The sequence below is a fragment of the Mandrillus leucophaeus genome, unplaced genomic scaffold (genome assembly GCF_000951045.1).
Source record: "Mandrillus leucophaeus isolate KB7577 unplaced genomic scaffold, Mleu.le_1.0 Scaffold139, whole genome shotgun sequence".
In the NCBI taxonomy this organism is placed as follows: Eukaryota; Metazoa; Chordata; class Mammalia; order Primates; family Cercopithecidae; genus Mandrillus; species Mandrillus leucophaeus.
This window is the reverse complement of record NW_012101354.1, coordinates 1,937,509-1,953,688: the sequence shown is the minus strand read 5'-3', so window position 1 is coordinate 1,953,688 and position 16,180 is coordinate 1,937,509. Positions and strand designations below refer to the sequence as shown.

The following is a 16,180-nucleotide window of genomic DNA, read 5'->3' as shown; positions in this document are numbered from 1 at the left end:
AAAAAAAAAAAAAAAACACTTTTTGATTAGTGTAGTGAATTTTTTTTACCAACTTTAAAAAAGTTTTACTTCTAATCTCCTATTGCTAATAAAGATGAACTATACCTGATGGAGGATCATCAGCAGCTTGAAAAAGCATAGCATTAACATACTTTATAATTAAAAATACACATGAATTTCATACGTATAATTCCCATATGTATAGTGGATAATAGTGGATTGTTTGAAAAAAGATAACTGACAAGTACCAGGAGAATCTTAGCAGCACTGTTCATAATGAACTCTTGAATGTGCATTAACTCATAGAATGAATAGTGGTATATTCACATAATGAAATATTAATCACGATGAACTGTATTAAATTAAATTATATGCAACAACGTGGATAAATCTCACAAACATTATACTCATAAAAGAATACACTAAAATATTAACCCAATAAAACAGAGTTTAAAAACAGGTAAAACTAAAATATATTGTTTAGGGATATACATACATGTCAAAACTACAGGGAGGTGGGCAGCATGTGATTAGGGGCAGGCATAAGAGAAGCCTTCCAGGATGCTGATATTGTTCTATTGGTGATTACCACACCCGGCTAATGCTTTTTTTTTTAATTTGGTAGAGATGGGGTTTTGCCATGTTGGCCAGGCTGGTCTCAAACTCCTGGCCTCAAGTGATCTGCCCACCTCAAACCTCCCAAAGTGCTGGGATTATAGATGTGTGCCACTGCATCTGGCCAGATGCTTAATATTTTAAAACCAGCCTGTGGTAGTTACCCCTCAGAGAATAATTTTTTTTTCCTTTAAGACAGGGTCTCACTCTGTCATCCAGGTAGGAGTACAGTGGCACAATCATAGGCGCACTCCAGCCTTTAACTCCTGGGCTTAAGCAATCCTCTCGCCTCAGCCTCCCAAGTGGCTGAAACTACAGGTGTGTGACACCATGCCAGGCTAATTTTTATATTTTTTGTAGAGATGAGGTCTCACTATGTTGCTCAGGTTGGTCTGGAATTCCTGGCCTCAGGCAATCCTTCTGTCTCCCAAAGTGCTGGGATTACAGACAGAAGCCACTGTGCCTGCTTGAAAGAGACATAGTTTCTATAAAAAAATGGTAATATTGGGTTCTAAACAGAGGATCTTAGGGAACTCTCCAGTAAAAGTTTGGGAGTTTGGGACACAAAATTTAACATTTAGGATTTTTTCTTTTTTTTGACTTGTCATAAACCTCAAACCATGTAAAAACAAGCAATTATATACACATTAAAACATATACTCACAAAGAACATAAAAATGTCATTAAGTCCTAATTTGGACACAAAAATTAAATGGGCTTTACTGTTTTCATTAGGCTGATTCTCTTTTCCCTAAAGGAAAGAGTCTAAAAGTCTCTGCCTGGTAACAAAATCTATAATCTGGTCCAAATCAAATTTACTGATTTTGAATCCCATTGTTCTCCACCTACTTCAGTCACACTGGCCTACTCAGTTATCTCCCAAACTCATCAAGCTCATGATACCTTTGCTCACTCAGGTTCCCTCATCCAGAACGTGTTTCCTTTTCTCCATTCATGTTAATCCTCCCATTTTTAAAGGCGTGGCTTGTTTTACTGCCTTTTTCTATTCTTCACCGGATTACTCTGTCCCATGATGGTTTCTCCTCTCTCTAACTCCCTTGGCTCATTCTAACATGCAAAAACTTGCTTTTTATTGTTGTTTACTTTAAAAAAAATCTTTTGCATTGTGAAATATAATGCACACACAGAAGAATAAACAAAACAAAAGTAAAAAGCTTAATTATTCCAAAGTGAAGATCTATAGCCCAGGTGCAGTGGCTCATGCTTATAATCCTAGCACTTTGGGAGGCCAAGGCGGGTGGATCGCTTGGGATCAGGAGTTCGAGACTAGCCTGGCTAACACGGTGAAAACCTGTCCCTACTAAGAATATAAAAATTAGCCAGGAGGGACAGAGCAAGACTCCGTATCAAAAATAAATAAATAAATAAATAAATAAAAAAGGCTGGGAACAGTGGCTTACGCCTGTAAACCCAGCACTTTGGGAGGCCACACCTATAATTCCAGCCCTTTGGGAGGCCAAGGTGGACGGGTCACCTGAGAGGTCAGGAGTTCAAGACAGCCTGACCAATATGGTGAAACCCCATCTCTACTAAAAATACAAAAATGAGCGAGGCATGTTGGTGGACGCCTGTAATCCCAGCTACTCAGGAAATTGAGACAGGAGAATTGCTTGAACCTGGAAGGCGGAGGTTGCAGTGAGCTGAGATCATGCTGCTGCACTCCAACCTGGGCGGCAGAGCGAGACTGTCTCAAAAACAAAAACAAAAACAAAACTAATAAACTTCCTCTAGGTCCAGAAACAGAAAATTGTTACTATCTAGAAATCCTCTTCATTTTCCTCCCTAATTACTAACACCCTTTTCCTTCCCCTATCCCTTACAAAAAGATAACCACTATTCTAAAAACTATAGTAATTCCTGGCTTGATTTTCTTTATAATTATACCACCTAAATATGCAATCTCAAATACAATAGTTTTTTGAATTTCATATAAATGGAATCATACAGTATGTATATTTTTGTGTTTGGCTTTCTTTATTGAACATGAGAAATGTACATGTTGTATAACAATGTTCATTTTCATTCTGTATAGAAAACATATTTATACTCATTTAAACAAATGGATGATTCATTTTTTTTTTGATGATTCATTTTTATCCATTCTGCTGTTGATGGACCTTTGGGTTACTTAACTTTTAAAAAGTATGTATCTTTTTGTCTCTTCAGCTAGAATGCAAGTTTCTCGAAGGCAGGCACCATATACTATACTATTTTATATTTACCTTAGTATTAATATTTAGCATAATGTTAAGCACATAATGGGTGTCCTCAATCACAGTAAATATTGATTAAATGAATCTATTGATAGGTTGTGAGATAAGAAAAAAATAAGTACAGTTGGAGATCAATTTAATATTTTTAGAGATAGTTATATAACTGGCCTTTTATAACTACTATTACTTAGATAAAATGTTTGACCTCTTCTATTCATTTACACCTAAGGATTTATTGTCTTTTATTCTTCCTGAGCCAAATGAAAGCTAAATATTTGTTAACTATCCTCAAAAATAAAATTAGAGCAATTCAAAAGGTGGTTAATGTTTATTTATTTATTTATTTTTTGAGGCCTCGCTCTGTTGTTCAGGCTGGAGTGCAGTGGTACAATTTCGATTCACTGAAGCCTTGACTTCCCAGGCTCAAGCAATCCTCTTGACTCAGCCTCCTGGGTAGCTATGACTTCAGGCATGTGCCACCATGCCCAGCTAATTTTTTTGTTTTAAATATTTTGTAGTGATGGGGTCTCACCATGTTGCCCAGGCTGGTCTTGAACTCCTGCGCCTAAGCATTCCTCTCACCTTGGCCTCCCCAGTGTTGGGATTACAGGCATTAGCCACTGCATCCAGCCATCTACTCATTTTGTACAGTATCTCACCAATATATCAAGTACGGTCCATGGCCATAGCTCTCAATGAGCTGCTTTACTTTTTATTCTATTTCCTAAAATTTATATTAACCATTATAAACACATGAAGACAAGCTCAAAAGCAAAAATTCCAGTGCATAAGGTCAGCAGGAAATTAATCATTCCTATTCAAAGCTAAAACAAACCAAATAGCTTTTAGTTCTATATCCTCTTTTTCTACAATCAGTGACTGTTTCCTAGGTAATGTGTAAACGTCTCAAAAGAGTATTTATGCCACCTAATCTTCAGTCCTATTCTGACATTCTCTTGGAGAGCTGGTTTTGCCTTTTCGCTTATTTGCCTTTTATAAAACTGAAGCCTCATAAACTTCTCAGCAAACAGGAAAACATATTTCTGGGCAAGAATTTCTGATATACCTACATCTTGGCCAGGTACACAATAAGCATGTCTCTAATATTAGTTTTAACAATGCACAGACTATAACTGGTCTTGTAAATTTTGTTCAAGTTGTTAATTTAACAAGAAAAAAAGTAAAAAGGAAAATAGTAAATAAATGAAAGGCAAAATCTAAACAACAATGGTATTCCCAAGTCGAAGAATTGATGTAGAAAAGAAGAGCTGTTACTACTTGTATGCAGCCAATTTACTTCTAGCTAAGGATAATTATCAAAGCCAAATTTAGTATTTTTAAAATCTAAAATAACATTCTAATTTTATATGTTTTCAAAACTGAGGCCAGTAATAAATACACCTCTTTTTATGTGTATGTGTAGGGGTGTTATTTACTAAGGCTTTCCTGGAAAGAAAGCAGATTGTTTAAAATGTTACCTTCGTAACTTCTTCATGAGGGACTAGTGTGATGAGAAAACACAGTAAAAAGTTACAAATGAAGGATGATGATGTATACTAGTAGTAGACAAGCCAGGAAAACTGTTGGTTATATCACAAGACTAAGGATCTCAAGACTAACTATACTATAAAATAAATGTTCCATTAAATAAGGAGACATTTAGGGAAAAAAGGCAAAAGCTAAAATTATTTTTAAAATTTTTTAAAAATTAAAATAATCCTCTATTGTTTATGTATGTGTATGTATGTGTGTGTATATATATATAACTACACACACACACACACACATATATATATATATATTTTTTTTTTTTTGAGACAGGGTCATTCTGTTGTCCAGGCTGGAATGCAGTGGTGCAATCTTGGTTCATTGCAACCTCTGCCTTCCAGGTTCAAGCGATTCTCCTGCCTCAGCCTCCCGAGTAGCTGGGATTATAGGCACAAGCCGCCACACACGGCTAATTTTTATATTTTTGGGTAGAGACGGGGTTTCACCATGTTGGCCAGGCTAGTCTTGAACTCCTGGCCCCAAGTGATTCACTCACTTCGGCTCCCCAAAGTGCTGGGATTACAGGCGTGAGCCACTGTGCCCGATCCAATTGTTGATATTTGACTTATAAAGATGCACAAGGAAAAAAAAAATTATTTCTGCTATAAGAAACCTACCAATTGTTTATTTCTGTAAGACAGCTAATCACACATGTTCCTTGTCTTTTCATTTAAAAGACTATTTCTCCTCAAAGCTGAAGAAGACTTCGATGTGTGGGCCCTCTTTCTTACTTTAATAAGGGGTTGTTATTTTGCCTTTAATCTGACTTGGGAAACTACAAGTACAAAACTTTATACTATATCCTCCTCTCTTATATCTTCTAAAATTTTGGAGTAATTTTGAATTAAATACACTTCACATAATTATACTTCTGGATTTTTACCCTCCAAGTAACAGTCACTGTCCCAACTCCTCCATCTTTCAGATGGCTGGAGCACAATTCTAAGACCAATTTAGTATTAAATATATTCCATTAGATTACTTCCTAAAACATTCCAATATTTAATAGTCTTTGAGATAGCCTAGCAAACCTAATTGCATTACCTCTTTATCTTTTAGTCCTAGAAGCAATACTTCTTCCATAAGAGTAAGGCGGATATCCTTAGAGTCTCCAGAATCTTCATTGTCTGGACTTTTCTCCCAATTACTGTCTTCCTCACTTTCCATCTTCTTTTCAGAGTTCTTGCTTACTTCAGTGCGACGGGCCCGATGAGTTAAAGTGGTCATTCTCACCTGTTTCTGGAGGGAGTAGTGAAAAAAAATACATATGTATGCTTATGTAAATAAATCATATATTCATACATGCATACTAAACATGTATACAAATAGGAAATATTTACAGATTTAAATATAGAAAGTAATGACTAGAAAAAGTGGGTGGGTAATACAGTATCTTTTCCAAAGTACAATAGCTTGAACTTCACAGATGGCACTGACAAAAGATCAAATGAGTAATTCTAAAGTCCAGTATAAATGATCATCTTTCAAGCCTGGTGACTTCTTCTTTTCTTTTTCTTCTTCTTATTTTTCTCGGGAGGGAGTCTCGCTCTGTTGCCCAGGTTCGAGTGCAGTGATGCGATGTTGGCTCACTGCAACCTCTGCCTCCCAGGTTCAAGGGATTCTTGTGCCTCAGCCTCCTGAGTAGTGGGATTACAGGTGTGTGCCACCACACTTGTCTAATTTTTGTATTTTTAGTAGAGACAGGGTTTCACCATGTTGGCCAGGCTGGTCCCAAACTCCTGACCTCAAGTGATCTGCCTGCCTGGGCCTCCCAAAGTGCTAGGATTACAGGCATGAGCCACTGAGCCCAGCCAAGTCTGCTGATTTTTTCTGCATAATCTATAAAGAAGGAGTGAATGTCCACCATTGTCACTCCTCTTTCACAAAATGGATCCCAAGTTAAGTAAGATGGAACAACAAAAAATTGTGAGCATCCAGCCCCAAAATGCATACAATAATTTGTATCTAATTTCTATAAACATTTAATGGTACTACATCATAAAACATACACAAAAAAATAGAAAGTAAAAAAGAATATGAAAAACTAAATAGAAATACATGTTCTAGATTTCCTTCCCATACCTTAATAACTCATTTCATATACTCACTTTGGAGATCACAAGTCTAGACAATAACATTCAGAAAATCATGTGTAGTAATTCCACAGTCAGTAAACTTAGCAGCTCTAGTCCTGGCTAGCCACATCTTGCAAATACACAAGGAGCTGCAAACAAAAATTACTGGCAAGAGAGTGTTAAAAGATTAACAAATTCTTTCTCAATTTTTTTAAAAAAAATCAAAGAACATGTCTTTTATTCTATGTACTACAGTCAAAAGACACTGCACTAAATCATTTGTGATAAAGTTTATAGTTAGCATACTTTATTTTATATAAACCTAGATAAATCAGTTTTTAAGATAATATGCAACAAGTATTTAAAATCAGCAATTATATAAAGAAGTATCTTTCTCAAGATCAAAATAATGGTATTTAATAGTTGCTATGACTAGACTCGTTTCTACTCCTCTAGCAATATTTCCCATTACTCCCCATAAGTACTGTTGCCAAACTTTTTCTCAAAAACGTCTCATGCTTTCTTTCTGCTTCTGCTCCTCTGTACTTGCTGGGGTCCTCACCCTTTTCTCTTCCTCTCTACCTTCTACCCATTCTTTAAAGGCCCTGTGAAGGCCTTTAAGTGACTTCCTCTTTTCTATTACCTACATGTCTCATGGCCACTCCCTCAGCTGTACTTTCACAGAGCTTTATTTATACTCACTTCCTTTAAAGTATTTATTATAGTCTTTCTCTTGGTATAGCTGTCTCTCAACTGTAAACTTCTTGAGAACAGGGATATTGTCTTCTTGGGTTTTTATACTCTCCATAGCAACTAGCAGTGTCTTTAACGTTGTAATTGCTCGATAAATGTATACTGATTAAAATGAATACTCAGAAGTGCATGTGAACATTTAAAATAGAAATACAAATGAAGTGAGCTACAAAAGGTTTTTTGTACAAGGGTATATTTCAAATATTATTTGTTATGGGAGGTGGGAAGAAGAGCGAAGGAGGAAGAGAACCATGAAATAAATGCTTAAGGGCACTAAGCCTATCTGGCACTGTGAATAGGGACTATTTCCTAAATCAATCCAAGAAACTTTAAACCTTCGGGGGGGGGGGGTGGGGGTGAGGGGGTGGGGCGGTTTCTTTGAGAAATTAGTTTCACCTGGACATTTACTAGTTAAAAATCCTACTTGAAAGAAAACAAATGGCCCAAATGAATAAAAACCTTTTCCTCCCCATAAAATAATAATTTTAAAAATTAGAGGTTTTTTTGGGGGGTGGGGAAGGGACGTTAGGAAATGTAATTTTCTCGTTGCTTACCTGATGTTACTCCTGGGTTATGGCTGGACGCAGGCTGTAGCTTGTGCTGTATTTTAGGGGGCCACCTGTTCCCCCCACCCCACCCCCGTCCTAGTAGGTGAAAAACTTCCACGCAGAGAGCACAAACTTCCTGATCCTTCGATGCAGAAAAGGAATAACACATCAGCTTCCTCAGGATCACTAGGCAACCTACCTTGGTGTTTCTTCATTGGGCCAATCAGAAATCACCAAGGTTGAGTCCCGCCAATCGGAGCTCATGGTGGGAGGCTCTCCCCCAGCTATTCTGTTGCAATCCAGACAAACACCACCAAAAGGAGGCAGGTTTGCGTTCAACCTGACAGCTGGTCAATCCAATGAAGGAACCTTGGTGGAAGAGAGGAAAGAGGGCTGCGCTCCCCACCCCCATTAAACCAGCCAATCCAGGCGCTGAGTGAGCTAACACGGACTGCCAATCTCCAAAGGTTTCTGTTGGTCAATTTCAGTGTAGCAGGTGTGTTGCTGTAGTAGCATACACTGGGACAATTAAGTGAGATGTGTTGGGATCCAAGCACTACAGCTAAGAATAAATAAATATTTTTACATTGGTTGTTTCTGGCAGTCAGTTTATCCTTGACTTGACTGTTCCAGAAAAACATGGTCTGGGTCAGTTTGTGTACGTTTATATGGTTAACCTTAAACAGGATGAATACATTTCTACCATCGCATACCTACCAGCATTCCCTATAGCGCTTATTAATGACAAACCCATGGATAGTGTATGTTTTTGGAATATGGCTGCTGAAACTACAAGAGGCAAAGAGACCAAGTTTTAAGTCTTCCTTTTTCTAAAGCAAAGAAAGCAGGCAAGGCTGGAACTAGCTCCCAGGTTTCTCATGAAAAGCACAGCATTTTTCATACTACCACTCAAAAATTCTAGAAAGTGTGCTCAACTCTTCTTGCAAAAGTAATAGCTACCAAAATCATCTAAAAATTAGTATTCCCTATCCCCCCATCCTTCTACCAGCCTTTCAAATGAATGGAGCCATATTTCCTGCTACTTAAATAAAAATTAGAAGCGATGAAACGGCCTACGTACTGAACAATATTTTATTTATGCTGCAAAAAATGCCATACTTTAAAAATCAGTCTTTTTGTCCTGTAAAAAAAGTATAGTAAAGGTAAAGCACCAATTTTTAAATTGTACACTATATATTAAAATATTAATACATTATATCAAAATATTGAAGAACATTGTTTTAATAACAGCACAACGACAAAAGAGCCAGTTAAATGGTATAATTTTAACATAAGTAAAAAGTGAATCCATACCAAATTTTAATACCAAAGCAAACATTACTGTTTAGAAAAATGACATTAGAGGGCCTTAACAGTATGTATTTAATGGAAATATCAAGTAGATAATGAACAAAATCAATTTTCAAATTTTACTTATTACAGAATCAATTATGACATTTGTACTTTTGCTTTTATTCGAAAGTTCTGTTGGATTTATCTCAAGATTAAGGACCACAATATGACGGCCAGCCAAGAACTTAATTTTAGTGTACAAACTGCTTTAAACTACATACACATCTTCAGAGTTAGGGAAATATAATATAGGGTCCTTCAGTTTAAATGTTGGGAAGAACTCCACAAACCTGCAGAAGAAAAATAATTTTTATATATGTTCCTTTGGTTCACTAAACTTTCTCCTTTTTGGCACTGACTCTTGACTAGAAGAATCAAAGTGATGGAGGACCTGTCAAAAGAAAACAACTACTAAGAATAGATACTTTCCTGTTTAAATGTCTTTAATTGTAAATTTTTTCATGTATCTGAGATTTCTCTCCTTTTTAAAAAAAATTATGCCTAGCATACCTAGCATAACTATATCTGGGTTTCTTAAAAGTAGAGTAAAATTTATTATTAACATCTTCCAATGGCTGCTGAAAGTATGCACTTGCAAAATGTATAATCTTCAGTAGGGTTGCTGTAGTAGTGAGAAGATAGATTTAACATTGTGTCCTCAAAATAGCCAAATATTTCAGAGGAATAAGAAGGGAAAAAGATTTAAAAATGAACTACAAATAGAAAAACATTCTACCTTGGAATCATGTAAAATTTAAATCATGTCTTGCTTTTGTACTCTTGGGATGTTAACATTTGAGCTTTAAAAGTAGTCTTAAGTTTTCAGTTGTCTAATTCTAACTTACTAATAATACTAAAATATCTGGTTGGACAAATATGCATAATTATCTCAGAAATGGCAAATACATTATCTGATTTGGTAAAATAAGATTCTAAACATGAAACAACTATAGGGTTTAAGTCAGGAAAAGATTTTTTTCTCCAGAGGTACTAGGATGAGACCCTATATTTTTAGGGAACAGATGTATTTAGTAACTTGTCCTCCTTCTACTTCAGTTTTGGTCTCTAGAAAGCTCAGATCAAATTTGTGGCCCAATTTCAGTTCTATATAAACAAAATTGCCTTAATATTCTTGTATTGTCACTTTCTCATTCTACTTATATTTTTCCTGGCACTGATTTTTTTTTTTTTTTTTAAGACGGAGTCTTGGTCTGTCACCAGGCTGGAGTGCAGTGGCGCGATCTCGGCTCACTGCAACCTCCGCCTCCCAGGTTCAAGCGATTCTCCTGCCTCAACCTCCCAAGTAGCTGGGACTACAGGCATGGCCACCATGCCCAGCTAATTTTTTTTTTTGTATTTTTAGTAGAGATGGGATTTCACCATGTTGGCCGGGATGGTCTTGATCTCTTGACCTCGTGATCCACCTACCTCAGCCTCCCAAAGTGCTGGGATTACAGGCGTGAGCCACTGCGCCCAGCCGATTTTGATTTTATATTATAAATTCCTCTGATTACTTAAAATCATTCATGGAATGAGACAGGAGATGTTTACATGGAAAAAACTAATAAACCAACATAGGGCATCTTATTTCAAAATCACCTCGATTTTTAAAACAAAATATACTTAAACAAAATTTGAATATCAGAGCTCTCAGGTACATTGAGAGATATCAAATTCATCATTTTAAATTTAATCTGTAGTAATGATATTCTGATACTTGCCATTGTATTCAAACTATACATTATCATAAGACTTACTCTTCTCCCAGATTCATGTTGACTTCTCTTCCGATTTTCTTTGGAAGATTTTACTGGTTGATTTCCATTTGCCTCCACAAAGATAGAATAATTACTAATTGGTTATTTCTCAAAGAACAGCCAACACTTGATTTTTCAATCTTATGCAACAATATGCAATATTTATGTATTTATTTATTTAGTTTTTAGGGACAGGGTATCCCTCTGTCACCCAGGCTGGAATGCAGTGGCACCATCATGGCTCACTGCAGCCTGAAACTTCTGGCCTCAAGCGATCCTCCTGCCTCAGCTTGCCAAAGTGCTGGGATTACAGGAATGAGCCACAGTGCCCAACTGGATATACAATTTAAAAAAAAAAACAGCTTTATTGAGATATAATTTAGATACTATATGATTCACCCATTTATAAGTGTACGATTCAATGATTTTCAGTACATTCAGAGTTGTACAATCATCACCACAATCAATTTTAGATCACTTTCATCACCGTAAAGACAAACTCCATATCCCTTAGCTATCGCTCTCTTATTCTGCCATCCTCCCACCAGCCTTAAGACTGTCTCAATAGCTTTCCCTGTTCTGACTTTCAAATGAATGGAATAATATGTGGAATTTTGTGAGTAACTTCCTTTAATTAGCATGTTTTCAAGGTTCATCTAAGTTGTAGCATGTACTGGCACTTCATTTTTTTTTATGGCTGATAGTCAATTGTATGAATATACCACATTTTTTAATCCATTCATCTGTTGATGTATATTTAGGTTTTTCCCATCTTTTGGCTATTGTGAATAATGCTGTATATATAGTTATTAAAATGAATATTGGAAAATGACTAATGATTAGGTGTCATATAACTATTCTCTAAAAGGACAGACTTCTTTTCTGATGCTTGAAATGACCTTTCCAGTGATAATTCCTTAGTATATATAATAATGAATATTTTCATTTCTTGCCCTTTTCTAACCACAATTCAGTAATAATTCTCAAAATCAGGAGTACACTGGCTCAGAGTTCATATCCAAAAACATGTGCAATTTCAGAAATAAATTTATGTCCCCAAAGCATCTTAATGTTACGTTACAAGGAGATCTTGCTTAATAATTTTTAAAACGCTAGTCTCTATCCCTATATCCTAGTAAAGGTTATTCATCCCACATATAAACTGGATAGGATGAACATTTTGCTTCTAGAAGTAGTAAATCTTGACATTCCTTTATATCTTGCTTTCATGAGCATACTCATTTGAATGCTGCCTTCTGCCAGTTCTAACTTCCCATTGAGAATAGGGGTGGAGGAAGACACTTAAAAATGGCACTATAATGAGTAGTGTTCTGACAAATGTTTAATAACCAGCTCTAGGAGAGAAACAAACCCTGAGGCATTTGCTGATTTCTGTGCTGTGAATACTACCAACATGTCCAATTTAAGCTACCAACATGATATCTCTGAGTGAGGAGTTGGGAAGAAATGTTCTAGTACACCACTAAACAGTGAGCTATTTATTTCCTAAACTTTGGATATTTTATGTGTTTTACAGAATGCTTTTTCTTCACCCCAATGAACCTTTGAGAGTAATTTAAAGGTCTAAAATCAAATATGAATTTTGATTTAGTATAATTCATACCAAAAGCTAAAATAAAGTAGTGATTTTTTTCCCTTAAGAATATGAGATTCATTTTATGCAAGTTATATACAAAATATTGTTTTGTAATGTCTTATTAACAAGAAACTCAATTTATAAGATTGAGCATGGTGCTCACTTCAGCAACACATATACTAAAATTAGAACGATATAGAGAAGATTAGCCTGTCCCTTGCATAAGGATGACATGCAAATTCATGAAGCATTCCATATTTTTCAGAGTGAACAGAGAACCTATAGAATGGGAGAAAATTTCCACAATCTATCCATCTGACAAAGGCCTAATATCCAGAATCTACAAGGAACTTAAACAAATTTACAAGAAAAAAACAAACAGCCCCATTAAAAAGTGGGTAAAGGGCATGAACAGACATTTCTCAAAAGAAGACATTTATGTGGCCAACAAACACATGAAAAACACTCAACATCACTGATCATTAGAGAAATACAAATCAAAACCACAATGAGATACCATCTTATGCCAGTCAGAATGGTGATTATTAAAAAGTTAAGAAACAACAGATGCTGGCGAGGCTACAGAGAAATAGGAACACTTTTACTCTGTTGGTTGGAATGTAAATTAGTTCAACCATTGTGGAAGACAGTGTGGTGGATTCTTCAAAGACGTGGAACCAGAAATACCATTTGACCCAGTAATCCCTTTACTAGGTATATACCCAGAGGAATATAAATCATTCTATTACAAAGATACATGCACCTGTATGTTCATTGCACCACTATACACAATAGCAAAAACAGACTCAACCCACATGCCCATCAGTGATAGACTGGATAAAGAAAATATGCAGCTATAACAAGAAATGAAATCACGTCCTTTGCAGGGACATGGATGGAGCTGGAAGTCATTATCCTCAGCAAACTAACACAAGAACAGAAAACCAAACACCACATGTTCTCGCTTATAAGTGGTAGCTAAACCATGAGAACACATAGACACAAAGAGGGGAACAATACACACTGGGGTCTGTCAGGTGGTTGGAGGGAGGGAGAGCATTAGAATAAATAGCTAATGCATGTGGGGCTTAATACCTAGGTAATAGATTGATAGGTGCAGCAAACCACTATGGCACACGTTTACCTATGTAACAAACCTGCACGTCCTGCACATGTATCTTGGAACTTAAATTAAATGAAATTTAAAAAGAAAAAAGAAAGATCAAGCATGGGAACATTCTGGCATTCTAGGAAATTTCTCTGGGAGTCTGGATGATAGTATCATTTCTTCCCAAAACCTTTCCTGGGTCCCTCTCTTTAATATACCTTCAGTAAAATTAACCATTCCTTTCTTTGTGCCTATGTAGCCTATTCAGACTTCTATAACGGCTCTATATCATTGCTTGTTTATTTCCAGTTACTAAACTTTAGCTAAGACCAAGAAGTATGTGTTATTCAGGTTATATCCTAAGCACCTAGTAAAATACCTGACACATAATAGGTACTTAGTAAATATTGGTCTAATAAATGAATATTAAAATAAACTCACATATGGGGGAGAATTACAAGGTTAGAATGGAAAACAAACCTAAAGAGATATTTACCATTTTATTCTGAAAGACTTTTCCACTTCTTGTTTTGCTTTCAGACATATCAAGTTCAGATGTTTTGTTGACTAACTGCTCAACCTAAAAAAGAAAAGAATTACAAAAAATATAACTTAGTATAACAAAACCTTTTCATAACACAATAAATGGAGTCCAAAAATTTAACCACATAAAATTTAGGGTCTTGTTAAGTTAAAACCAATAATTTTGAGTTGGTTCATACTGTACAAAAAGCACAAAAGTAAAGATAGTGAAACTGACACTTTACATAATCGGCCAACCACTGAACAGAGAAAGTACCAAATAATCACCAGGCACCACCCTTCCAGAAGACCAGAAATTTAGTCTACTCATTTGAGAAATGGGCTGGGCAGAGGAAGGTAGACAATCAATCATCAATCATGTTATTTCTAAGTTCATATTACCTACATCTCTTATTTCAGGATTTTACTATATTTGAAAAGGAAAATAAAACATGTATGCTCCAAGGCAACACAAATGTATTATATATTCCATTTATAAATATGAAGCAGGGCGGAATAAATAACTGCATAAGATTCTATCTAGCTCTGAAATTCTCAGATTCTACCAATAGTATTTAGGTTTATTACTAAACAAATTCACCAGTAATATACCCAAAATTCATCAACATATAATTGCCAGATTTAGTTGTTAGTTAATAATAAGCATTCTAAATATTGAATTTTATTCTAAAAGACCTGGAATAAGAAAATTTGAAAAATAAAAAAATAGCATATAAGCAACTGTCCTTTGAACAAAACAAAAGTGAGATGGAACTATCAAGTTTATACCTGAGAATGAGAAATGGAAAGATCTGGACTTTCTTTAGACCTCATAATTTCATCTTCCTCACAAACTAAACTTGGTTCTGTAAAAAAAAAAAAAAAAAAAAAATTAAACAGGTATAAAATTGAGTTGGAAGTGAGTTAATGTACATTTTCATTAACTTCTTACCTCCAAGTTCAGAAGATGCAGGGTTTTTTTCCTGTTCTTCCATTTTAGTTTCCATGTCCAAATCATCCTATATAATTATGTGAAGAAAAAAATGGACACATTTCAAAAAGGAATTAAAACAAGTGAGCAGAAAGCATTTATGAACGAATTTGTTTCATGTGAAGGCTAAATACAATATAAAACTACTGGCTGGGCATGGTGGCTCATGCTTGTATTCCTAGCACTTTGGAAGGCCATGGAGGGAGGATTGCTTGCGACTAGTAGTTCCAGATTAGCCTGGGCAATATGATGAGACCTTGTCTCTATGAAAAAATTAAAAAAATTAGCCAGGTGTGGTGGCATGTTTCTGTGGTCCCAGCTACGCAGGAGGCTGAGGTGAGAGGATCGCTTGAGCCCAGAAGTTTGAGACTGCAGTAGCTGTGATCATCCCACTGCACTCCAGCCTGGGACACAGAATGAGACCCTGTCTCAAAAACAAACAAACCAACCAACCCAGGCTGGGCACAATGGCTCACACCTGTAATCCCAGCACTTTGGAAGGCTGAGGTGGGCAGATCACTTGAGGTCAGGAGTTGGAGACCAGTCTGGCTAACATGGTGAAATCCCGTCTCTACTAAAAATACAAAAATTAGCCAGGCATGGTGGCACACGCTTGTAATCCCAGCTACTCAGGAGGCTAAGGCAGGAGAATACCTTGAACCCAGGAGGCTAGCGGTTGCAGTGAGCCAAGATCTGCCACTGCACTCCAGTCTGGGCAACAGAGCAAGACTCTGTCTCAAAAAACAAAACAAAACAAAACAAACAAACCAAAAAACCCCAAAAACCTACAACTACCTTATACTTGCTAGAAATAAAAGTGTTCCTAGAATTACTATCAAAAGGCAATTTATTAATCCAAATAAAGTATAAAATACTATTTTTCTTTATTTTGCAGGGTTGCTTTAAGGACAAATCATAAAAATATACAACTTTTGGTCAGGCGTGGTGGCTCATGCCTGTAATCTCAGCATTTTGAGAGGCAGAGGTGGGCGGATCACCTGAAGTTGGGAATTCGAGACCAGCCTGACCAACATGGAGAAACCCTGTCTCTACTAAAAATACAAAATTAGCCAGGCATG

General features: G+C 36.1%; 2 protein-coding genes across 5 annotated transcripts in view; both read right to left on the bottom strand.

Moving 5' to 3' along the window:
• Positions 1-7,982, bottom strand: part of GOLPH3L (golgi phosphoprotein 3-like) — a 57,138-nt gene extending 49,156 nt beyond the window's left edge. Inside the window, exons 1-3 of one of the 4 annotated variants that reach the window (XM_011973583.1) lie at positions 7,780-7,949; positions 6,506-6,637; positions 5,442-5,636 (exon numbers count right to left, since the gene is read on the bottom strand). In XM_011973583.1, the coding sequence (XP_011828973.1) occupies positions 5,442-5,636; positions 6,506-6,535 (225 nt within the window). In that variant the 5' untranslated portion in view covers positions 6,536-6,637; positions 7,780-7,949. Of the gene's footprint in view, positions 1-5,441; positions 5,637-6,505; positions 6,638-7,779 lie in introns of all 4 variants that reach the window. The other 3 variants (XM_011973584.1, XM_011973586.1, XM_011973585.1) reach the window with 3 other exon arrangements.
• Positions 7,983-8,852: 870 nt separating this feature from the next.
• The window catches only part of HORMAD1 (HORMA domain containing 1), a 21,379-nt gene continuing 14,051 nt past the window's right edge, over positions 8,853-16,180 (bottom strand). Inside the window, exons 11-15 of the mRNA XM_011973587.1 lie at positions 15,063-15,129; positions 14,900-14,976; positions 14,085-14,168; positions 10,884-10,955; positions 8,853-9,517 (exon numbers count right to left, since the gene is read on the bottom strand). Of these exons, the coding sequence (XP_011828977.1) occupies positions 9,437-9,517; positions 10,884-10,955; positions 14,085-14,168; positions 14,900-14,976; positions 15,063-15,129 (381 nt within the window). The 3' untranslated portion in view covers positions 8,853-9,436. The remainder of the gene's footprint in view (positions 9,518-10,883; positions 10,956-14,084; positions 14,169-14,899; positions 14,977-15,062; positions 15,130-16,180) is intronic.